Here is a 26,307-nt window from a genome sequence, read left to right as displayed (position 1 = left end):
TTAATTCTAACCTCATTTCTAAATTTCTTTTTTTTTCTTCCTTTTTTCACTTTCTACTTATATGTGATTTAGATGGTGGAAACATGTTTTATTATTGTTTTAACTATTTTTTTATTTATTATATGTTTGTATTGTACTGTTGGTTTCCCAAATAAATTAATAAATACCTATTTTTGCCGCGAAATATTCGTGTCTGTCAGATCTGCTTAATATTTTTTATTAAGTATATGGGTAACGAACTCACCGTGTACCCTATATAAAGTACTTACTAGTAGGTCGTCTTGTGAGTCCGCACGGGTAGGTACCATTGCCCTGCCTATTTTTGCCGTGAAGCAGTAATAGCGTTTCGATATGAAGGGTCAGTCAGCTGTTATACTGTAAAACTGAGACTTAGAACTCATGTTTCAAGATTGGCGGCGATTCGACGTAGTTTAGGTCTATGTGCTCCGATAACCACTTAACGCACTTAACGCGCAGTGCTTTGAGGAATTGTTTGAGTAGATTCCATCATATCGTTTTTACCATCGCAACGTTAACCCACTGAGTTTCTCGGCGGATCTTCTCAGTGAGTCACGTTTCCGATCCGGTGGTAGATTCTGCGAATCACGACTCTTGCTAGGGTTCCTGCTAGCAAAGTCGTTAGGTTTGAGCCCTGTAAGCTCACCTACATGTTAGGGCGATGCTGAAATAGCCTCTCAAGGCTTATCAGCATAGGTGGCATAGGTAGGAAAAAAATCTTACAACTATAAAACGCATTATTTATTTTTTTGTCTTTTTCTACCATTTCTGTAACACGCTGTAAATGAGAGAGACAGATACCTATTCTTATGTTACACCACCTACATTAATAGGCGTCTATAGTGTTATACTGTTACCAAAGTAACATGTTGGATCGATACTTAAAACATCGGTAATACAGTCACAATCGCTCTTAGAATTTACGAGAAAAAATGGTTGGTTTAAGACAATCAAAGAACGTGGCGTGTCAAATTTACTTCGGGCATCCCAAACAGTTTTGGCGGGTAAGATTCTCATTTCTCTTATTTTTATCGTCATTATATTATTGCTGATGTTACGAATGGTTTAACGTTTTCGCGGTCACATACGACTAACACCGGTCACTCACATGCGCACGAATACGCAAACCCGCAAGTGTAGGACGACATTTGCGAATGATTATGCAAAGTTTTCGCTGCATTCGTGGTTTTCCAAGCTGTGTCGGTTTTTTAACAGACATCAAAGCGCGCGAACCTCGAACCTTCGCGTAGTCTCCCACACATTCGCTTGCCCCGTTGCGCCGACGATTGCGAAGGTAACGGACGTATACTATACGCCATTTTCATAGTTCGTGACGTCTACTGTGTAGCGTATCTTCATCAAAAGAAATCCCATAAAAACAGCATGGCTGTTAATGATGTCGTGAGACATTCATAAACAAGTGTAGGAGGAAGCGCAAACGGGTTCGCAAATTGAGTATGCGAACCCATTTGCACAGCCGCTAGGTTTGCGAATGAATGTTTGACGGCCCTTCACGGCCAGTCAGTGGCCGGCATAAGATAGAAATTATTTCTAGACTTTCTTTAATTATTTCAAAGACATCATTAACAGCCATGCTGTTTTTATGGGATTTCTTTTGATGAAGATACGCTACACAGTAGGCGTCACGAACTATGAAAATAGCGTATAGTATACGTCCGTTACCTTCGCAATCGTCGGCGCAACTGGGCAAGCGAATGTGTGGGAGACTACGCGAAGGTTCGAGGTTCGCGCGCTTTGATGTCTGTTAAAAAACCGACATAGCTTGGAAAACCACGAATGCAGCGAAAACTTTGCATAATCATTCGCAAATGTCGTCCTACACTTGTGGGTTTGCGTATTCGTGCGCATGTGAGTGACCGGTGTAAAAGTCTACGACTAAAAGACGTTTTACGTTTCATTTCACACAGAATGAACTAGTAGTATCTTGAGGTCTGGCTGTTTGTTTGAGTCTTGTTGGATTTCATAATCACTATAAGAGATAACGTTCAATTACTACCTGTTCATAGATTTAAGAAAACTGTCAAGGAACGTTTGTGCAATAAGGCATATTATAAAGTTAAGGATTATCTATTAAACCTTCCCTGGAATTCCATGAATAATTCAAGACCAAAATTAGCCAAATCAGTCCAGCCGTTCTCGAGTTTTAGCGAGACTAACGAACAGCAATTCATTTTTATATATATAGATTTTTTTCAATCGATTTTAATCGATTTTATTTATTTCAGGAGCGCAAGCGCTCGGATATGAAGGCAGTTATCGATGTGGAAGATATGAAGAAACAAACTGATATTGTTGATTACGATTCGATAAATTTACAGAAGTAAGTGTGCTAAGTTTGGTTTGTTCTTACCACGATTCTCGTTTTTAATCAATACCCAATTGCAAAGCCGTCAAAAGTCTCATTTATTTAATCGTTTTTTGTTTTAAGAGATTATATGACCTGGTAACTAAGACCTTTAAGTCATGTCTTATTTTAATTTATATTCATATTTTTATGAAAAATTATAATATGGAGTGAAATGAAACGAAATGAGATGATATGGGATGAAATATAATCTCAGTAATGGTGGTCATTTACTGAAAATTTTTCAGAGGACTTTTAGGAGGATTCCGATCCAGCGGCTTTGTTTCATTTTACCATATTTGTGCACATTCACAGATATTAACCAGTTAAAAAACCATCTACACATTTAAACCTGAAGAAACACTAAATAGGCAAAATAAACCAATCACACAACCTCACTCCTCGCGTTCTCGCCAAAAAGTCCTATTTAAGCGATAATAAAATATATTTATAGATTAATAATTAACAAAACAAGTGAAAGAGTAGAAGAGTTATTACATCTAGAAGAACACAATCTATGACAAAGAAGATGCAAGCTAAAAGCGTTGTTGGAGAGAGAAGAAGAAGAATTTAATCAAGCATTGATGAGCAGGAAGAGAATGGAAGAATGCGGGTATTGTAAAGAAAGAGATAGAAAGATTGACAGTTATAACGAAGAGTTAGAACAAGAGAAGATAAGAGAATGTCTAAAAGCTTTAGAAAGAGAAAAAATGTGAGTAGTATCATATGTATTATAGTTACATAGTATTTAAAATTTTGATTAAGATTACATTTTACATATTAGGAGGTGAGAAAATTTACAGCTTTCTTAAGGGCGTATCATGTAATTGGAATACTTTAAAACATTGGCGTTATGACAGACTAGATTCTACTCTGTAATAACTACTAGCTAATACAGTCTTATATAACGTAACTTACAGTAAGTAAAAAAAAACAATATTTTTAGCATTTTAATCCAGAGCATCTCCTCAAAGCTAATGAATCCAATTACAAGAGCAGTTAAATTACTAAAAAATATATTCGATTTGTAATTTTTGTGAAAAGGTATCCTTGCGCCTTGCAAAAATACAAATCATCAAAAATACAAAGCTAAACTTCTAATTTTTTTTTATTGCTTAGTGGGGTGGACGCGCTCACAGCTCATCTGATGTTAAGTGGTTACTGGAGCCCAGCTACAATGAGTACCTAAATGATACCCACTTATAAATGTAAATAATTTAATTTTTTTGGATTCAAGTTCCAATGGCATGATGAGCAAGAAACAGGACGAAATACGTTTGAGGGAAATGCAGAAGATGCAGATCGAAGAGCAACGTAATATAGAAAAAGAAGAATACGTTAAGGACATGATGTGGCACCAAGTTCTTCTGGACGACGCATACAGAAAGGTAACGAGTTACGTAAGAGTATAGAGAGAGGGAATCTAAAATTTGAGATATATTGCACCAATTGTGGTGGCACGAATTTTATTGATCTTAAAACTGGACGAAGCTTATTACCCATCCATCTTCCCGCGTCAGATGCTTAATTACTTACTTATAACTAAACAACAACAGTAATGTCAGGCATACCGCCCAGCTAGGGACCAGAGTCACTGCCTATTAGAATAAAATTCTTATTTGAAGATTGGAGGTCAACTGTGCTAGACATAAAAAAATAATGATATGCATTCATCTTTTCAATGATACTCATTATTATTTAGGAAAAATACGAAAAGGAACACGCAGAAAGGAAGCAGCATGAGATGAAAGAAAGAAGAAGAGCTTATGACGAGCAAATCGCTAGTGCCAATAGTAAGAGACAGCAAGTTATGAAAGAAGAAAGACAGGAAGAGAAGGAAAAAATAGAAAAAATTAAGAAGAAAATGGAAGAAGATTATAATGAAGGTCTAAACGTTATCATTATTATCTCGAATTTGATAAAGTAGGTTAAAAATAAAATTATCTTTGGATCTAAGCTTAAAGAGTTATAAAAACAAACAAGGTGCGTGTATTTATGTACGCGCGTAAGAAGTTATACTTACTTTTTTATTTATTTATATTTTAATGAATTTGAAAAAAATCGATTAAACAACATCCTCAAACACGCATATTGGACACCCCTTTTCTTGACATCGTATAAATTCGGTAATTCTCGGTACGGTTCGGAAAGTTCACCTGCGGCTATATTCAGACTCGCCAAGTTACGTCGGTCGTATTGTAATGAGCGATTTAGTGGGCAACTTCATTCTGTTAATTTTGTGTCACGGTGCGCATGCATCGTAAAATTTCACTCTCATGAATTTTTCATAACGCGCCTAAAGAAGTATAACTTTAACAACAACAATAATAATAATAAGGTATTACATATTCGTAGACATTTGAATATACGGTCTTAATTATGTCAACTTGTAAAGCTGAAGAAAATACTAAACGTAAAATAATTGTTGTTATAGTCGAAAATGTGATTCGCAGAAATTGTAAAGAAGAAGAAACAGCAGATGACAAATAAAACGAACTTTCTGGAAGGACACGAAATGAAATTAAGGAGGCTGCACAAAGAGAAATTAGAAGATCGTCAAATAGACAATTATACGATAGAGAGAGCCTTAGAAGATTTAAGAACAGAACGAATGATGAAAATCAATCAAATGGTATGTTATTAGTGCAATTTACACAATTTTTTACTGGTGGTAGGACCTTTTGTGAGTCCGCACGGGTAGGTACCACCACCCAGCCTATTTCTGCCGTGAAGCACTAATGCGTTTCGGTTTGAAGGGTGGGCCAGCCGTTGTAACTCTACTGAGACTTTAGAACTTATATCTCAAGGTGGGTGGCGCATTTACGTTATAGATGTCTATGGGCTCCAGTAGCCACTTAACACCAGGTGGGCTGTGGGTTCGTCCACCCATCAAAGCAATAAATAAATAAAATATTACTGTTTACAGTTCACAATTCTATATAGAAATTAATTTTAAAAACTTCATATTTTTTCATCTCTGTCACGGCTGTTTTGATTGATATTCCACATTTATTCGAACTGCATTACAAACAGCGCGAGCGCGGAAAAAATTAACGTCAAAGGAAATCCAGTTTCTTTAATTAATTAAATTAAATTTATTAAAAATAGATTCGTGAAATCTTTGAATGACCATTACTTGTTTTCGAAACGTCCGATCCCACATTTCACTGTTAATTCAGCTCCCAATCCAATTGTGTGGAATAACTAGCAAACCTAGAGAGCTCTTTTGTGTAAATTTCTGACGGAGACAACAATCAAATCAAATTTTATTTTTATTTTATTTTTTATCAAATCATCTCACACCTCAAATCAAATCAAATTTTAGAAATTAATGACCAGTGTGCTTATTGCGAATTTTTTAACGTTCTCGATCGGGTAAAAGTTAACTCAAATTTGTATGGAGTTGGAACGTTTGCCTACGTTTGCCGCTAGGGGCGCTGTTCCAATTGCATACAAACTGCTATCGTTCAAAAACTCGCAATAAGCACACAGGCGAATGCGAATACGTTTTCCATTGACAGAGTACTGAACAGAAATGACAAGCTATAAGCTAGCTAATTGATTTATTCAACGCTTTATCTTTACACCTGTTATTTCAGCGAAATCTTCAAGTTGAAAAACAGATATGTCTACAAAACTACAAAAACGAGAGAAATATCGCTTTGGCCCTCGATAATGAAGCAGAAAGAGCAGCAGTTGAATGGAAAAAACAAGAGGAGAAAAAGGCGGATGAAATTTATAGAAGGGCAGAAGAAGAAAATAGAATTAAACGACAGGTAGATAGCGATTTGTAATACAAAAGAGAACATTAAATTTAAGTCTTAACATGCCAGTTATTTTAAGGGAGCTTCGACAACCTGGCATACACTGGTATATTGCTAGTAACAAAATGCTTTACGTAAAATTTTTGGCTCTGGAACAAGCTCTCCTCCATGGCGTTTTCTAAGCCCTTTCCTCCTGAAATACGATACTTGCAACTCACCGAATTAGGAAACCATAAATTTATGTGTAATTCAATTTTAATAGCATAGTTTTAGCAAATTACTGGTGGTAGGACCTCTTGTGAGTCCGCACGGGTAGGTACCACCACCCTGCCTATTTCTGCCGTGAAGCAGTAATGCGTTTCGGTTTGAAGGGTGGGCCAGCCGTTGTAACTAAACTGGAGACCTTAGAACTTATATCTCAAGGTGGGTGGCGCACTTACGTTGTAGATGTCTATGGGCTCCAGTATCCACTTAACACCAGGTGGGCTGTGAGCTCGTTCACCCATCTAAGCAATAAATAAAAAAAACTTTTCAGTAGAACCTCCCAGAATGCTTCAATCGTTTTGATATTTTCAGAAAGCGAATCAAGAATATAGGCAGCATTTAGATGAACTGCACAGTGAGATGATCAACTGTAGGCGGGAAAGAGAAGAAAAGATGGAATTAGTTAAGAGGACGGCGTTGAAGGAAATGCAGGACAAAATAAATGATGCCAACACAGAGTTGCGGAGACAGATAGAATATAGAAACGATCTTACAAATCATATAAGACAGAATCAAAAATATTTGGCACGTTTTTTCATTCAGTTAATTCATGAAAACCTAATTACTTATTTAAGTGCTACTTGCGTAGAAAGAAACGTAACAAAAACATTGACATTTATCTAAACTATGGAGGACAGAGGTAAGGAGAACCGTCTCATATGGGAGAAGCTTGAAAAAGCGGTAGGCAGCGGCTTGGCTCTGCCCCTGGCATTGCTGAAGTCCATGGGCGACGGTAACCACTCACCATCAGGTGGGCCGTGTGCGTCATCTGCCTACAAGGGCAATAAAAAAAAGTGTCTCACTTTCAGCACTAAATAACAGTTCAAAAATCCTCCAGAATGGCGCTAGCATAGGCACAGAGTATGATATGAATTGAGCAGTTGTGAACTGATTGAAGTATGCTGAGTTAGAAAATTTAATATATTTAATGACTAGAGAAGGTACCTAGTTAGTGACAATATAATATACAAGACCTCACATGTTTACGTAGTCCAAACTAATTTCGTTAATATAACCTAAAATTATTGCTGTGGTAAAACGTGGAGACATCGATTGCATTTTTTTATCAGCTTTAAATAAAATAAATACTTTTTGTGATTTTGTAGTGCTTACAGTTCTTTCGTCCTTTTTTATTTCTCTATATTATTCTAATAACTTATAGCGCCTTTTTTTAAATTTACCCGGTTGCTACTGTAGCGCCACACTTATTTAGCAGATTTTAACGGACATTTTTTCAAATACAGAGACGGTTCTCCTTACCTCTACCCTACATAAACTAAACATAATATTTATCGTTATCATAGAATAAGCTTCACAATCTACCGTTATGGATTTTTTTTAATAATAATAAACAAAATTGGAATAAATATTTTTTTGTATACCTGGTTCTTAAGCGTTCACAATTTAAAATATTTAATAACTTTTTTTATAGGAATCTAATTTGAAGAACATGGAATATAAGGATAGACCTTTTACAAAAAAACAGATTTATTTCAAAGATGCGATGGAAATAATTGGAATTCCTAAAGAAACATCTTGGTGAGTTTTATTTGAAATCCGTTAACTATTTTGTTACCGGTACTGTTTCAAAAACTATATTATTTTCATTTATTGAAGTGAAACTTCTTTAGGGCGTATGAGGGTAAAATTTTTACAGATGTAACGTCACGCAGGTATGCAACGGAAGTGTCGAAAAAATTTAATACAGCGCCATCTATGAGATTTTTTAATACTAACGTGCGTATGAAACCCACTGTAGTGAATTTCAATTTAGGATTATACGTGACGTTAAAGTATCGATTCACAGAGGGCGCTACCTCATACTATAAAAGATGATTTACAATTATTTACTAATGACAAAATTTTACATATACTTAGACATTTAGGATAATTGTATTTAAATTTTTGAAGGTTTCACTTCTAATACGTGTGAATTGCACACATGTTTTTTTTTTTAATTGCTTTCAGTGCAAATCCAGTGCATCCATTTAAAAGAGTACTGCAAATGAAATTAAAGAAGAGCGAATCAGTACAGCTGCCGAAATTACTAACGTAGCTAAAACAGGTTTATACATGTTTACAAGGTACATTTTGTTTCGCCTTTTTTTTATTTCTGGAGCCAAGTTCCTCTTACGGAGCTTGGATTGAAGAAAATTAAGTCATAACGAAACAACCATCGAAAAGAATTTACTTCAAAATCAGATGTTACGTGGCAATAAAGATCTCCGGAAACGAATTGTGTCTGAACTAGTCTGATTTGAAGGCAGCGATAACAAGTCAAAGGAATAAATGAATGAACTCTGCTTCGATGGCGGGAGGTGCGATGGCAAAATGGGATCAACTCCAGTAATTCCGCAGAGCACTTCTATGTACATTACCTGCAAGCTATATATGAAAAAAAAAAAAAAAAAAAAATTACTTTTGCTATATACTTGATACGCATTTTTTTTAAATAATTATGATATATTATTTTTATGATTTCTTAATTAAGTTCTATGTGAATCTCTTGAATTGGTACAAACAGATTGATAAAAAAATAAATAATAAAACACATAGACATAAATATTAAGGATGTTGGATGTTTTCTTGCTTTACACACAAACAAGAGAAGAAAGCACTCTCAGATCTTGAATACAAAAAAATCTTAAGATACTGACTACACTCTTCAACGGAATATGGACGCGGAGGGTATTAATACCATATTAATACCCATAATTTGATGGATCAAATTGTCACCTAATCGCACCCAAAAAGGTTCTTTAGGTTCAAGATTGTAGTCATACTGGATAATAAGGCGTTTAGTATTTGTGAGAGTGGTGAAGCATAGAAAAATACAACAAAACTATTTCTTGGGTTTCTTCCAAAAAGCTCAATCAAGTTTCAATAAATTCCCACTCTTTCAATTGGTTTCTTTCACTTCTGGCCCAAAAATCGAGATCCGCGTTTCCTTTTAAACGTTTGGTTGTATGAGCTTCATTCCTTTTGCCGGTCTGTATTGATAATAGAAACAAAACAAAAGTCTCTGCCTCTGTCTAGTTGGTATTAGGTAGGTATTTATGTAATAGGTACGTAGGTACATAGATAGAACCGGTCATAGTTCTCGTCGAATCCGAGGGCTCGACGAGTAAGTTAACCCACAGACACAGCCCATTGAGTTTCTCGCCGGATCTTCTCAGTGGGTCGCGTTTCCGATCCGGTGGTAGATTCTTCGAAGCACGGCTCTTGCTAGAGTTCGTGTTAGCAACGCCGTCAGATTTGAGCCCCGTGAGCTCACCTACTAGTTAAGGTTACGCTGAAATAGCCTCTCAAGGCTATCAGTTTAGGTAGGAAAAAAAAACAAAAAAAAAATTGATAAAATACAATCTCGTATACGGTATTTCATATCTATCTTCAGGAAATTTAAAGTAGAAGCACAGTCATATGTAAGCACAGCACAGATTAATAGATACTACGTACCTACCTAACTACTACTACATACCGAACAGATGCAACAGCTCCTAAATATTAAGTGTACAATAAGTACGGCGACAGCTCTTTTTAACTTTGCAATGGTTCCCTGTTTGGCGCTAATATAGTTTATTTATTTATTTAGTAGACTTAGTAGGTAACTTAATTTCTGCCAGTCAAGTTTGATGTTAGGGACGTACTTACCTGTCGGTTAGTGATACTCAACGGTAGCCAAAATTTTTGGGCCAAATTCCTATCCCAGCCTCCGCTTCAACGGAAATTACAATTTTGTACTGCGATCCCATCCAATATTTACTAAACTTGAACCGATCCGTAGTCCGGATTGAAAAAGTTCTATCCGATTAGGATCGATTAGATGGTACGCGCATGATCGGGATTTCGCGAGGACATCGCTATCTTAGGGCAGCGAGCCATATTCTTTTTCTGTGAATTATTGACATTTTTGACATTGATGCCATAAATTAAATTTTCTGAACGACATATTTGCGAATGTAGTATCTACCTACAATTCTACAATGTAAAGCTGTAAAACACCATATCTAATTAAAATCGGTTTAAATTTTACTCGTGATCTTTCATCTTACCTTAGTATTAAACTAATTCGAAGTTATACGATATGGGCAAGCCGTCGTCTTTGAAATCCGTTAGTTTTTTTAATTTTTTTAACTCTTGTCAACGAAAATGAATAAACAGGTAAAAGTTATTTAGTGAAAATAATTCACTTGGGAAACGCTGCCGCTTTGTAATGCGCTGAATGTATTGCTTTTCTTAAAAAACTACGCGGATTGATAATACCGAAATGCTTTACTTGTTGATTGTTTGAAAATATAACCAAAATATGAACAAAACTAATTTGTTACGCACGATTAAAAAGAGCAGTCTGTATGTATGTTTTGGAAAAAACCTTCTTTTCTCAACTTCATTTTTTTGTACAATCTCTAACTAAGGAATCTTTACTAAAGTTAAGAAGGTTAACGTTACGTTATATTTTTCGTGAATGGTTGTTTGTTCCATCAGGTTTCTAAGTAAGATTAAACTTTAAGATTTCATTTTGTGAAATAAGTATTCCAAAAAACAGCCTAATATTAAAAAGCAAAATTAGTGAATCTACGTAAATAGAAATATTTCTATGCTTATTCTCTGTGCATTCATGAACTGTTCTTACGATTGTGATAAAACTTGGCGCAGTTGCAGTTCCCACTCCAAGAAGGCTTATTAAAACTATGTAGTCTTCAGCGGCTTGGTTCTTGGAATCACTGATATCCACAACTAATGGTAACCATTCACAATCATTGTATCATGTATCTATGCACAAAAAAGGTTTCTATAACGATATTATGAACAAATAATAATAATAAATAATATTTATTCAAGCCTCTTAAAATACAAATATGTGAGTCGTCTATTATCAAAGGCGGCAATCTGTACATTTGGACAAATTTTTTTTATTGATATGTCAATACAGATTTATTTGAATATAATCGTCTCCTTCAAAGAATACGGTTCAAAACCTGCATTAAATAAAGGTTAATAGTTAACCTGTTATTTATCTAAGATGTCGTTCCGAAGAGTTTTGTGACTGCCAATGGAATACAAAGTCAATAATTCGTTTTTCTGATTTACCAATCATTGTCCAAAAGTCAGATTGCCGCCTTTGATAATAGTCGACTCATGTACAAGAATTCTTAACACTATTATAATAATAATATACATGGCTTTTTTATGAGGTATACAATAACAATATTCCCTGACTTTTATGCTAGGAAAACCTGTGTTACAAAAGTCAGTGGTTCAGTGCTAGGTCACCAGGTAAAGTAAGTTAACCAGGAAGAGCGATCTGTAGGAAGATAGCACGTACATGTGAGTGTGTGTGTGAGTGTGTGTGTGAGTGTGTTATAAATATTATATTATTTAAATGATATGTTAAATAAACACAGTAGAGCTTAGCCAGGTTTCACTAATAATAATATAGAGACTATACTAATGCTTGTAAGTATATAAATTACAATATACACAATCGTATAGGTATATTGTTATCTGCTACTGCTTCAAGTTCTCTAATAGCTTGTTTTGTCTAAGCTTTCATGCTTGAGCAAAAGGTTAGTATGATATGTCACTTGATGAATCACTTGGTCATATTCAAGCTTAATTAATATTAACTGGGAACATTAAATTGGTGTTTGCATGGAATACTTAATGGTGGTAGGACCTCTATTGAGTCCGCGCAGGTAGGTACCACCACCCTGCCTATTTCTGCCGTGAAGCAGTAATGCGTTTCGGTTTGAAGGGTAAGGCAGCCGTTGTAACTATACTTGAGACCTTAGAACTTATATCTCAAGGTGGGTGGCGCATTTACGTTTTAGATGTCTATGGGCTCCAGTAACCACTTAACACCAGGTGGGCTGTGAGCTCGTCCACTGATCTAAGCAATAAAAAAAAATTATTATAATTACTTGAACTTATAAAATTTTACTGCCTTCACTACATCACACTATAGTATATTATAATACATTACTATTGTTCTATATACTGTTATTTATATTATTACTATGTAAATACTATTTTATATAAATGTACTTTACTTATTTTACCAATATCTGAATTAAGTACAGACTATTTTACTGATAAACAGTATACTATTTGAAATACTATTATTTAATTATACCTAATTACCCTTAATGTTTTGCTTACTGTTATTGTGGCTGTTGTTTGCATATCTAGAATTGCTAGGATATCAGTTTTGTTTATTGTTAAGCCCCAGCCCATACTCACTAGAATCAATATCCACTAGATTGGAAGGACATCAATATCTCCCTACTCAGTGCCAAGGACATTCAATATTCCTACCCAACCTGGGATACAGTATGGAAATCCCAATGCAACAGCTGTGTTTAAATGGCTTCCAAATGCAGTCAAATAAATATTTCGCACTGATATGTTTTTTTTTATCTAAGTGTCTCTTCGGTAGTGTTACGATTTTTATTTAACATCATGGAAATATACATAAAACAAATCCATTATTTTGTACAACACTATAATTACTTTAAATTTTAAATTAAAAAATAATAATGGATTTACTAATTTTATTATTACAGAAATCGAAAACGTCACTAAAGGATTCCAAAATGGAAATCAGAAGACTGTCTAATGTCCAAAAAACCTTTCTGAAGAAAACGGGGAGACAAAAATTGAACAGAACCATAACAAAAGTATTTAAAAATTTACGTGAGAATAAAAAAGCACTGAGTAAAATTTCAGAAGGCACAATCTCCTCAAACGATTCCAAATGCACAACAGTTATAAACAACAAAATACAACGGAAGACTGATAGTGATGAAATGTTGGTGATAAGCGATGATGAAGATTGTTCTATAATAGCCTTTTCGCCAAATCCGAGTAAACAGTGTTCGACTCCAAAGCCAAAGAGTTTGACTGTTATGGATATGAACCATAATCATTTGACAAACAATGCGAAAGGCACACAGGATTTAAATGTAGAAACAATTAATTTGACAAAGGAAATTAATTCGGATTCCTATGTGACAATAGATTTAGCTGACAGCAAATGTACATTTACCAGCGATGATGTTATATGCATAGATGACACAGTGAAGTCACCTGGTGACAGTACCTTTTCTGTAAGCGATATTGGACCTGTCGAGCTGGTGGACGATCAGACCGCTAGTCAGGGAGCTAAAGGAAATTTAAAGAAGTTTGGTAGAGGCTTATTGAGAAAAAAAACAGGAGTCAAGGTAAAAATGTGGTTATTAAAATACACATTCCGAAACGAGGAGCCATTTATATAAGTTGATTAAAACTTACGTATCGTCTTGTGGGGTCTGGTAGTTCATGACCCTGACTTGTGTCGTGGCTCAGATTCAAATGCCTGTGGAATGAGTATATGAATCATTTTAGTATTCAATGTCGTATGTGTATTTAGTGTTGTGCGTGTTTGTGGCACCCATAACAGAACATCTTTGTTGCACAATCTAAGCTTTTTTTTTAAGTCTCAATAATTTATTAATAATGTGTTAATGTTATGTTAATGTTTTAAATATGGAAAGTAATTAATTAAGGGAGAGACTTTTTACACATTTACAATACTTATTTATAATATTTTTTAAAACTTGCTACGGACAATTTTATACAGAGCTTAGCTTACACAGAACCAGTTACCGATATCATATATGGGTTTGTGATTGCTACCGTTGAAAATCATTTTTTAATACTGATGTATGTAATGTATCAGAAATAATTTTGATAAAAAATTCGGGGTTAAAGGTGTGATGGGAGGCGGAAACCATTAACTTTGAATTGGTTCTTGTGTATGAGGAGACATATAAAACAAAGCCAATTCAATTCTATAAACTTATCAGACATTCGGATAGTAAAGTTCTAGAATAATTGGTATGCTGAGGACATGATGTATATGTCAAATACATACAAACAAGTCTATTGATTTACTGAAATAATACCACAACCCAAAGACAAGAAAGCTTACAAAACCGTTAACAATAAAAATACAACTAATAATATATTCTTTGTTTGAGTAAAATACTAATAATATGTATTTAAAATAATAATCATTTTCTTTTAGGATTTAAAACAACAACCTCAGGAATGTGAGCCGTTGATTAATTACCTAAACGAGGTTATATTAAGGCGTTCTCTATCTGACAACAGTGTAGGAAGCAATATCTACCATCCAAACAGGAAAAATATTAATAAGACCGGTCTACGAATGATTGTGATTGACGGTAGCAATGTAGCAGTGCAGTGAGTTAAATTAACTTTAGTCTATTCTCTCACATTGACCAACAAACAACTCAGAAAATATTTATTTCGAGTTATTTTGGAACGGTTTTCTGCTTTGGTAACAGACGTTGAGGGGGTTATTTTTTAGTTGGTCTTGGAGTTTACTGCCTTCAGGAACAAGCTTCCTCAAATTGCTACTGACTCACTTTAGGTTGATATTTTTGAGTGCTTTTAGAAACTAGTCATTTTGATGATCTGGTATTGCAAGGTGTAGGGGTAAACCATCAATGCAGAGTACTTTATTTAATGACCTATGAATTAAGTTTGGCTTCCACACACACACATGCTGCAGATTACCTGTATAGACAGTTCCAGTGCTTACAGAAAGACAGACATCAATGCACGCACATATTATTATATTACAAATGGAAAAATAAAAATGTTCTATTCTTGTATTTATAAACACATCTACCCTGGCTTATGTTGAGAGCGTGTTTTTCTTAAATCTAACAAGGGTAGACCAAATTAAAATAAAACTTACATAATATAATATTTATAACATAAAAGTGGAGTGGAGAAAAATCCTGGTGGTGAATCCTTCAGAATTGGACTCGAAATATTACCAGTCTTGTACTCATCGTAGCTACAGGTTTGAGCGTTTACTACGAATAACGATCGCTTTGTCATGGTTCTGGAATCCCAAGGAATGTCACTGGATACTTCCGAGATTGATTGTGTCGGTGTTTTGTATAGTGTTCAGTATCGGCGTCAGTTGTACAAATCCAAGATGGCACCTAAGATCCCTCAACAGACCGAAGCGACGCTTCAGTCCTAGACGACTTTAACTGCCCTACCTATTCGTTGGTGGCCCAAGAGGTTATTCCAGCTACGCTCGGTTGGGTAGGTGAGCTCACGGGCTCAACCTGAGAGAATTTGCTAACACTAGCCCTAGCAAGAGCAGTGCTTCGCTGAATCTACCACCGGATCGAAATTGCGACTCACTGAGGAGATTTGGCGAACTCAATGGGCTGTGTCTATGGGTTAGTTCGACGAGGACGGTGACCGATGCTTGAGAAGCCTAAAAGCACCGAGAGTGAATCCTGGCGATCCGACAAGACACGTTTCGGGCGACGGCGGCTTTGCGTTGCCCCCAGTTGCTTTGCAAAGTTCGAGACGGGTCTCTTGTGGTAACGCTTCCCGTCTCTATACTGGCACTCTTAAGTTCCTTTCGGCCTTTAGGACATGTGGTTCGAATGGAGAATACCAGAATGCCAAGACAACTGCTCTATGGCAAAGTAGAGGGCCGCAGAAGTCGTGGCAGACCCAAACTCCGATGGTTAGATGGCGTGGAGCGCGACCTCAAAGTTATCGGTGTCAGGAACTGGAAGGAGAAAGCCCTGAACAGAGCAGTCTCGAGAGACATACTGGACCAGGCTTAAGGCCCACTCTGGGCTGTACGACCTAAGATGATGATGATAAGTTCCTTTGGTTCCATCCAGAAAAGAGCCATTTGAGTCATTGGTTAACTCTTGGCTCGTTCGGAACCAATGGCTCCTAGAGAGATTAGGTTTCAGTTGTGCATATGATGTATCTTGATGATTTTCCGTTACCTCTCTTTTTCGGCATTTATCACTGCCACCAAAGCGTGGAGTTCATCCCTTCTACTTGGAATTTGATTACAGCTAAGCTCTACCCTTGGCGTTTGCTAACATCTCTAAGCGACGGCGACCATTCACCTCCAGACAATTTACTAACTCTATGGTCTCAAGCAACCGATTGGTCAGGGTGTCTTGTTCTTCTCATTAGGCCAATTGTTTTTGTCCATCTATCTGCCAGCAGTATCGAGAGTCTATTTTGGTTCTGCCGTGACTAGTGGGACACCTCACGGGGCTCAGCCTGAGAGGGTTTGTTGACTAACATTAAGGGTCGCCGCACACAGGCCACCGGCCACAACCGAAAAACGCCGCCACCAGCACATTTCCTGTAATTTTCCATAAAATTTATATGGACTCGGCGCACACGGTGGTAGGACCTTTTATGGTTATGGCATACGGCTTACTGGTGATAGGACCTCTTATAAGTCCGCGCGGGTAGGTAACACGCTGCCTATTTCTGCCGTGAAGCAGTAATGTGTTTCGGTTTGAAGGGTAGGGCAGCCGTTGTAACTATACTGAGATCTTAGAACTTATATCTCAAGGTGGGTGGCGCATTTACGTTGTAGATGTCTATGGGCTCCAGTAACCACTTAACACCAGGTGGGCTGTGAGCTCGTCCACCCATCTAAGCAATAAATAAAAAAAACACGGTTGATGCCCGTGGTCGCCACACGCTACAAATCGTCGTTGCTCGCATCTTGTGGCCCGCACTGGTCACTAAGCGCAGACACAAAACTCCACCAGACGCCACTCGCGCGGTTCCCCACCCCTCTCTCTCTTACGTCAGTTACCCTTTTTTACTGATGGTAGGACCTCTAGTGAGTCCGCGCGGGCAAGTACCACCACTCTGCCTATTTCTGCCGTGAAGCAGTAATGCGTTTCGTTTCGAAGGGTGGGGCAGCCGTTGTAACTATACTTGAGACCTTGGAACTTATATCTCAAGGTGGGTGGCGCATTTACGTCGTAGATGTCTATGGGTTCCAGTAACCACCTAACACCAGGTGGGCTGTGAGCTCCTCTACCATCTAAGCAATTAATTAAAAAAAAACCTGTTCAATTCGAAGGCAACGTGCGCATGCAGGCTTTGTTGATTTAAATAAATATGGATATAGAATTATCAGAGTCCATTATGATACTGTGCGCATAGGTTACAAAAAATAGCAGCCACCGACCGCAAGTGTCGACCACCGGCCATAAGTGGCTGTCGCGTGTGGCCCGTGTGCGGCGACCCTTACCATAGCAAGAGCACTGATTCCGTGAAACCATCGGATAGGAACCGCATCCCACTGAGAAGGTCCAGCAAGGAACTCAGTAGTACTGGAGCACCTACCTCCTGTGAACTCCTGTGAATCAACAGCAGAGCACTTTTCTGGCATGAGACCCAAGAAACGTGGATGAACTATCAAATATCCTATATTGGCTTCTGACCGGCTGTGCTTATCGCTGAAGCAGCTGTTGAATGTAGACCGATTCTCTTGGCATGGTACTGTGTAGATGATTGACTAACCGTGGCTCAGCTGAGTAAACTGATAAGCCGGAGTCCAGTTATAGACAAGTGATGGCAGTCATCACTGATTGCCATCACTGTCGATCTTATCTTGTCAAGCGATTACTGTCATCCCTGCGATGATATATCACTCCAATATTTTTTTATAGCTAGATGAGTAGACGAGTTCACGGCCGACCTGATTTTAAGTGGATACCGGAGCCCATAGATCGAAATCTACAAAGTAAATGGCACCATCCACTTTCAGATCAGATTTTTCCGAATTGTTTTAACCACCTGACATCGTATTATTTAGAAAACTGCGGTATACCTTCCCAGTGCTTTGGTTAACGATTTTCCTGAAGTATTGACACCAATACTGGCCGCAGATATAGCCCTTTTAGTCTCTAAATGTGACAGGGCTGCCAAAGAAGGAATAAATTTAATGTATTTCAAAGATTTTTTAAATGACTTATTGTTTTGCTTACATTATACAGGGTTCGTGGTCTGACCAGTGTTACTTGGTTGTTGGAGCCCCTAGACATCGCAGGTCTAATTGTACAATGTTTCAGTGTCAGTATAGTCCTAAGGCAGGTTATATATAGTTTATAATCGATTTCTGTCGAAAGGAGAGGAGCTCATTCCAGAGCCCAATGGAATGTGGTAAAAGCTTACTCCGTAATCTTCACTAAGCCCAAATTAGTGTACGGACCAATAGGTGGATTTTGGATAACTTTTTGATGACAATTCGATTATAACGAATCTCCGATAAATAAATGAATGAACAAAACTTTTACCGTCAACATGAGGACCATAAGCTAAAAAGTTTCCAGGTACAGTGATGGTGTGCTAATAATAGTAATGATTGATTAACAAGCACACTGTTACAGTGTATCTACAGGGTACGAATACTGCAGCCTCATATTCATAACTGATGCGAAAGCTGGACAGATGTAATAGAAAAGATAACCAGACTTAGGTCTCGTCGCTTTGTTTGAAAGTTTGAATTGACGGTAAAGTCTTAAAGGGCATAATGCTTAATCAAAGAAAGCCAATACAAACGTGCTTAGAGAAGTTTTAAGCGCTAGTTCAGACACGCGGGAGCCGCGCGATTACATATCGTGCAAAAATCCACAAAAATTGTAATAGTGTTCAAACGCCGGCTTTTTTTTCCTACCTAAGCTTGCCTTGCCTTGAGAGGCTATTTCAGCGTAACCTTAACTAGTAGGTGAGCTTACGGGGCTCAAACTTAACGACGTTGCTAATACGAACCCTAACAAGAGCCGTGCTTCTCAGAATCTACCACCGGATCGGGAACGTGACCCTCTGAGACGATCCGGCTATAAACTCAGTGGGCTGTGTCTGTGGGTTAAAACGCCGACGATTATTAAACGTTATATTGCATGTCTTTTCTCCACTTCATCAATAAATAATTCGGTGTAGAAGCGATTCATAACGAGCTCACTTGTAGTGACGTGCTAACCACGCGGTGTCCGCAACCTAACTGAACTCTGAAGAAAGACTCCATAGATAGCAATGGCGGTCTAGCGGTTGAGTGGCGGTAACCGCGTGGCTTGAATGATCGCGCGGTTATGTCTGAGTAATTGCGAAATACGCATACAAATAATATCCGCGCGATTCTGAAACATCGCGTTTCGCGTCGTGTTTGAACTAGCGCTAATACACGCTGCAAGTGTAATAGAAACGTGATCAATTGAAAAAAAAAGGATTCTGTGGTTTAATGAAACCACGGTAAAGGTGAAACTTTTTTCACATTATAGACATAATACATTTACATTAAACACTGACGAAAACAAATCTCTCTACAAGTCTATACACTACACGGTCAGCGTACCAATATGGCGACGCCTATAGTTCGCAGCGAACTATAGGCGCCGCCATATTGGCCTTGGCTGCTCTGACGAGCGCCTTTCAGTTTATCCCTACTCCGCAGCCGACCGTCACGCGACATGCAACACACAGACGAAAAAGTTTGAGACGATGTAATAAAAGTTTCACTTTAAAGTTTTTTTTTACATTTCGTTATTCTTGCAATGCAATAAACACTAGTGCATGGTGCGCACTTAAAGTTAATTCGTGTTAAGGCTAAAACGTTGCACTAAAATGTTAGTAAGCATTTGGTTTCAGTAACTCCGCGAACAGATGGCGTTGTACTCAAATAATCGGCGCCATGTTGGAGACCGGTAAATTTGAATCGTCCATTAGGAAAATGCACGATCGTTTTTTATTAATTCGAACATGAACGTTTCAGACACAGCCGATATAAATTGTTCTCCGTTCGTGGTCTGAAAATATGTATTGATTTCTTCTTGAATCGCGGCCACGTAGTCAAAGCGTTCGTGCCGAGATATAGGTGAGAGCTTTCTATTATTTGTGGTATAAACGAAATTTTCAAATTTTTGAAGTGGTAACTTCTTATGGGAGGCTATACAGCTTCGTTACTTATGGGACGCTTCGTTACGTAACGCGTTACGGCGTCAGTCTGTCTGGCTTCTCTTTCTCACGAGTACGGCAGCGGTACTGAGTACGTATGTAACTCCTAACTATTTAGATATATTTTTTTTTGAAATGAAAGTTCTAATGTGACTTCCAACAGGGTCGCGTTAAACGTTTAACGCTACCATGAAATAGAAAGAGACAGAGCGAGAGTGAATGCATGGGACTCGAACTCACGCGCGTAGTATACCTGTTACAGGCCAGCGCAAGTGTTAGCAATGAGTAGCTCCAATACCTTAATGAAGTATTTTAAAAAATATATTTATTTATTTTTCTATCTATAATTTAAAATATATATCGACGCTTGAAAGGCAAACGTGACTAAGCGACAATAACTGCTTTGTACATAAATGATAGGCAATAACCATATTCGATGTGCAAAAAACTATATATTTCTAGGTCTATTAAAATCATTTCAATCCTACAGCTAGATTCGTTAAAATATATTTTGTTTTCAGGTATTTCAACTTTAAATTAGTCTACTGTAAAGTTCACGCATTGTCGCTTAGTCACGTTTGCCTTTCGAGCGTCGATATAATATAAATGTCATTCACGTTTTTTATTACGTTATAATTTATGTTACAATTTTCTATACGTTATCATATTAATATACATAAAATTTATAGTTAAACTTAGATTAGTTAAAGTTATCACTTCTATCGAGCGTCCATAGACGCACAATTTTTGTGGCCAAACAATTATTTTTATTTCAAATTCAAACAAAATCTTAGGGCGCGGGAAATTGCGCCTGTTGTGTGTTCGAAGTGTATTTAGCTGTATTTACTCACCAGATGGCGCCGCTCACCCTAAAAATATTTAATCTTCATGTTAGAAATTTCAATATTTCATTCACTGTCGTAGTCACTAAATATGTTCCTTGCCTGTGTGGTACATCGCGGAATGCGATTAATACTATTTTCTGTCTCTTTCGTACTTGCGCGAAAGAGAGGGACGAATATTATTATTGGCAATACTACTGTCGTTTCTTTCCCCTTCAAATATACTAACGGTAAATTCTAATTCTAAACCTAAGTTGCGAAGTGTCCATTTTTTATTTTTTATTTCTCAAATGGGTGGACGAGCTCACAGTCCACCTGGTGTTAAGTGGTTACTGGAGCCTATAGACATCTACAACGTAAAGGCGCCACCCACTTTGAGATATGAGTTCTAAGGTCTCAGTATAGTTACAACGGCTGCACCACCCTTCAAACCGAAACGCATTACTGCTTCACTGTAGAAATAGGCAGCGCGATGGTACTCTAGTAATCATTCAATCATAAAAAAAAACAAGAGGTCCTATCACCAGTACAAGAGTAATCTCTAAAATTTAGTTAGTAAATGTACACATACACTATTTTAAATCTACCCTCAATTGCACGTTTCTCTCATTTGAAGGTGTAAAAACGGAATGAGCACGGATCCGAAGCTTCTGGACGCCTTGGAGAAGGTCGGGAACGTCGTGTACACGCCTTCCCGGGAGGTCGACGGCAAGTTCATCACGCCCTACGACGACAGGTGAGCACGGAGGGAACATCAGCCCTTGCCTCTGGCCCAGGGTGGGGGAACTGGTGGTAGGACCTCTTGAGAGTCCGCGCGGGTAGGTACCACCGCCCCGCCTGTTTCTGCCGTGAAGCAGTAATGCGTTTCGGTTTAAAGGGTGGGGCAGCCGTTGTAACTATACTTGACACCTTAGAACTTATATCTCAAGGTGGGTAGCGTATTTACGTTGCAGAATTCTATGGGCTCCAGTAACCACTTAACACAAGATGGGCTGTGAGCTCGTCCACCCATGTAAGCAATAAAAAAAAACCTGTTCTACCAACTTGTCCTGAATAACTTCACCAATTTCGGCCTGAGGCTTTAGTCTTGGGTCTCGATCTGGGCTAAAGGGGGCTAATCAAATTCATAGGTACATAATCCAGTGCGCCGCCGAGTTTGACGGGGTCATAGTGTCCGGGGACAACTACCGTGACCTAATCGACGAGAACCCGACGTGGCGTTACATTATAAAGAACAGGCTACTGCCGTTTACTTGGGTCGAGGATATGATCATGTTCCCCAAGGATCCGCTCGGCAGAAATGGCCCGACCCTAGACCAGTTCTTGAGGCATGACTCACCCACAAAATGAGGGATTTATATGCCTTAACCCACCGATTATGTCGCCAACATGACATCTACACAGAATTAACCCTTTTGCTGACCTTACTTTGACACATCTTCCAGAAATTGCCAAAGGATTTTTGAAAAAACAAATATGTACCTTATTGATTTAAGTGTGCACATAATCTTAATTATGTCTCTCAAATGTACCTAAATGGATTTTTGTAATTGTTTCCCTTATGTGCAAGGGATATATCAAACTGCTCAAATTAAACATATTTTTTAATATAACTGTATTTATTTAATTAAAAATAAATAAAAGACTGAGCATTAGTCGATATTCCGACGCTCTGTACTTTATGCGCATTAATAGAGAGTCGATCTATCGACGGTTCGCGCTATAAGGGTTAAGAAGTATACGACAACAAATTGCATGGCATACCGGATTATTTAAATTAAAATTCCACTAATGAGACCCCGCAATGGTCCACGTAGTGAGGTTTAGATTTGATCTAAATGATCAATTGATTTATTGTGGTTTTTATGTTAACTATTAAAGTTGTACAGGGATTGCGATTACTATTAATCATATGTAAGAATAAAGAATTGACTTGAACCATTTCATTACTTCAAAACATTCGAAGTTTAATGTTAAATACTCTTAGTCTTTTTTGTGGATTTGTAAAATTGGAGACACGTGTCTTCACGAAATTGTATCTGTCTTATAATTGACAGTATAAGATAGGATAGGACTTTTTAAAATTGAACCAAACTATTTTGGATGTAAAATATACTAAATAATATGATAAATTAAATAGAATAACACATGAAACATTAAAATTTAAATTATGAAACTACTTAAAATATCTCACATACTACATACAGTGTAGGGGCATGTTTTTACTGATGTATTCTTTAATGATGTGAAGTCTTTTAACCTCAAGCCTCAAGATTTATGTGGCGCATTCACATTTTGATCTCAAAGATCTATTACGATCAGCAATAGGTTGAACTAAGTCAGAGCTCAACTCTGAATATAAAAAAAAAATTTAACGTTAAATGTGGGTTGTGTTATACGACCTTTTTTTTAAATACCCTCAAAATTTTGTAACCTTCAATTTTGGCAACTTTAAGACTTCTTATGGCTCTTTATCGTGAACTTGGACAATATTGAATTAGCGATACGCTTTATTAAGTCTTCCGGGTCCATGAATTTAGGGGAAATGTGGGCATTTTTTGGAGGAAAGTGTTTTAAAATTTCCGTAAATGTGTATTTATCCATTAAGAGTTTCAATATTCATTAGAATATTATATAATTGACAGGAGTTATACTGCTTCAGTCGAATTAAGTTCGAATCACTATTCGCGTCGCCAATATACATGAAAGTAATATTTTAGCCGAATAATGTACTACATAATATTTACATCAATAAAGATTTACTTGATGATGACCGGTTTTTTTTTTGATAACGCCATCTTGTTGTGTCTTTAAAGCGGTTAGTTGCCCTCAATTAAGAGAAATAGTATTATTATTCGCCAATAGATGTCGGGAAGAGTTGATTGTTGAAAACACGAATAAAACAACATTTTCTGAAAATAAATCGTAGCTAGATCGATTTGTCGCCCCCGAAATCCCCTGTATACAAAATTTTTGTATGTGGTAAATCATGGTTAGTGATAGTAAAAAGTTATTTTATATTTAAAGTGATCTACGCGCCGCATGTTATAGGGGATTTGAAACAAACACAAAATAATACTAGAATGAGCTTTGAAAAATACTCGACATGTTTCGATAAATGTAAAGAGAATTAATTGTACTGTAACTTAATGCAAAAAGAAGCAATTTTTTTTAAAAAGTCAAAATATTTAAAAAATTGTCAACATCCTTTGTAAATATCTCAGAATAAAAACCTAGCCTCCAACTTAAGATGTGATGCAAGCGGCCGTATGTGTTCTATGGGAATGAAAATAAAGCTTTGGTTTTTTTTGTTAGATTTTTTTTCAATTAATCCAAATCCCCAAGTATTTTTACAATTTACTCGTAATAATGAGCACTGCCTTTGAATGATTAATTATGACTTAAAATGTTACTGAATTAACAACGTCATTAAAATATACAAATACTGAATAAAGGTATAAAGGTAACTTAGATATAAGCTAAGTCAAATAACTTTGTTGCTTAGTTAAATAACGGCACAAGTCAACGTTTTCTTTTTACGCGATTGTGATCCTACATTGATGTAGAATCAATACATTAGAATGTAATATTTGCGTGGCTTAAAATTTTCTCCAATCTCCAATCGAATCTGTCAATGAATTGATGACCGAACTACTCGCGTATGTGGAATATTACTGACCTAATCACAAATCAAATTTAGATTTTATTTCAGCCTAATATTGTGTCACTGATATTGGATATGTCAAAATTTATTCACATCATCATGTCGCATAAAAAAATCACATATAGAATCTGGCAACTCAGAACTAAGTGACGTTGGCAACACCACAGTCTGTCAGATGAATATTCCATAGACAACCTGTTTTTTTCTTCGAATATCATATTTAAACGGTGAACAAGTTCGACCCACCTGATGGTAAGTGGTCACCGAAGTCCATAGACATCAACAACGTAATAGGCGCCGGTCATATTGAGGCACAAGTTCTAAGACACATTTTTATAGTACAACGGCTGTCTCAAACCAAAACGTATTACTGTTTCAGAAAATTTAAGGTGAGTGCCACCTACCCACATGTATGGACTCATAATCACTAGTTATATTTACCGATTTTTCCTTTTTCTTTGTCTCAGAGAGTTTGTAGAGGTTGTTTACTGGTGGTAGGACCTCTTGTGAGTCTGCACGGGTAGGTACCACCACCCTGCCTATTTCAGCCGTGAAGCAGTGATGCGTTTCGGTTTGAAGGGTGGGGCAGCTGTTGTAACTATAATGAAACCTTAGAACTTTATATCTCAAGGTGTGTGGCGCATTTACGTTGTGGATGTTTATGGGCTCCAGTAACCATTTAACACCCGGTGGGCTGTGAGGTCGTCCACACATCTAAGCAATAAAAAAAAAACCTCTGGAAGCCATCCCATTATTAAATTATAAATAATATACTACTTCACTCTAGAAGTCAATTTTTAATTATTCAGTTTAATTGCAATTGTTCTCTTATGCCGTTATTTAATTTAACCACCGTTAAAATACGCATATTAAAATTAAAGGTATAAAATAATATTATTAATAGATTGAGAATGGCAACTGTGACAAGATTTTGTTACATTTTTTGATTGATGCAGATCAAAAGGAAAATGTTTTAAAATATTATCAGAAACTCCAAATTAACTTTGTTATGAATAATATTTTATGTTCTGAGCTTTTAAGATCTAATGAATGTGAAGATTGAGGTCTTATTGTGAATGCAATTAGGTTTTTTTTTAATAAGATGTAGTTTGTGATTTTGTATACATAATAATATTTTTAGTGAAGCTTTGCTTGGTTTGAACATTTGTTTTAAAAAAGCGCTTAGTCAAATTAAGATATTGGAAATATGTGTGAGTGAAATTAGAAGTTTTTTGTTCTTCTATGCCTCATTATGTTATTTTAATGATTTTTTTTAGAATTAATTAGAGATATATGCCAATATTTTTAGGTATTGTACCTAATATATTATATAGTAGTATTATAAAGGTGATCTTTCTAGAAGTTTGATAATTGTGTTATTTTTTATAGTTTAATTTGTACAGATGCCTATGAATGATTTGTGTAATACGTAGCAATTTTAGGTTAAATTTTAATTAAAACCTAAAACATTCGAAACTATTTTCTAATTGGCAATATTAGTTTTCTTAATACATTTATTGTTTGTAGCGTGTTTAATACTTAAATTTGATGTAAATTAAATGTTTAATGATG

General features: G+C 36.7%; 2 protein-coding genes across 5 annotated transcripts; both read left to right on the top strand.

Moving 5' to 3' along the window:
- Window positions 1–897: 897 nt before the first annotated feature.
- On the top strand, window positions 898–10,522 carry LOC114243344 (uncharacterized). Of its 2 annotated transcripts, none has more exons than XR_016325527.1 (10): window positions 898–1,022; window positions 2,265–2,359; window positions 2,838–3,095; window positions 3,621–3,771; window positions 4,086–4,269; window positions 4,837–5,015; window positions 5,983–6,159; window positions 6,724–6,940; window positions 7,844–7,950; window positions 8,380–8,394. XR_016325527.1 is itself a non-coding variant. In XM_028174798.2 (10 exons), exons 3-10 carry the CDS (start codon window positions 2,968–2,970, stop codon window positions 8,465–8,467), a joined length of 1,227 nt encoding a protein of 408 aa, XP_028030599.2. In that variant the 5' UTR covers window positions 898–1,022; window positions 2,265–2,359; window positions 2,838–2,967; the 3' UTR covers window positions 8,468–10,522. The 2 variants fall into 2 exon arrangements, 1 of the variants encoding a protein (XP_028030599.2); XM_028174798.2 differs by having other exon boundaries at window positions 6,724–6,936; window positions 8,380–10,522.
- On the top strand, window positions 9,486–26,307 carry LOC149499685 (uncharacterized). Of its 3 annotated transcripts, none has more exons than XM_089738957.1 (6): window positions 9,486–11,154; window positions 12,975–13,631; window positions 14,477–14,655; window positions 20,048–20,149; window positions 21,688–21,807; window positions 22,202–26,307. In XM_089738957.1, the coding sequence occupies exons 1-6, from the start codon at window positions 11,152–11,154 to the stop codon at window positions 22,419–22,421; spliced, it is 1,281 nt and encodes a 426-aa protein (XP_089595083.1). In that variant the 5' UTR covers window positions 9,486–11,151; the 3' UTR covers window positions 22,422–26,307. The 3 variants fall into 3 exon arrangements, with proteins under 3 accessions (XP_089595083.1, XP_028030597.2, XP_028030596.2); XM_028174796.2 differs by having other exon boundaries at window positions 10,245–10,572; XM_028174795.2 differs by having other exon boundaries at window positions 10,297–10,522.

The sequence above is a fragment of the Bombyx mandarina genome, chromosome 28 (assembly GCF_030267445.1).
Source record: "Bombyx mandarina strain Sakado chromosome 28, ASM3026744v2".
Lineage (NCBI taxonomy): Eukaryota > Metazoa > Arthropoda > Insecta > Lepidoptera > Bombycidae > Bombyx > Bombyx mandarina.
This window is presented reverse-complemented; position numbering and strand designations above follow the sequence as displayed.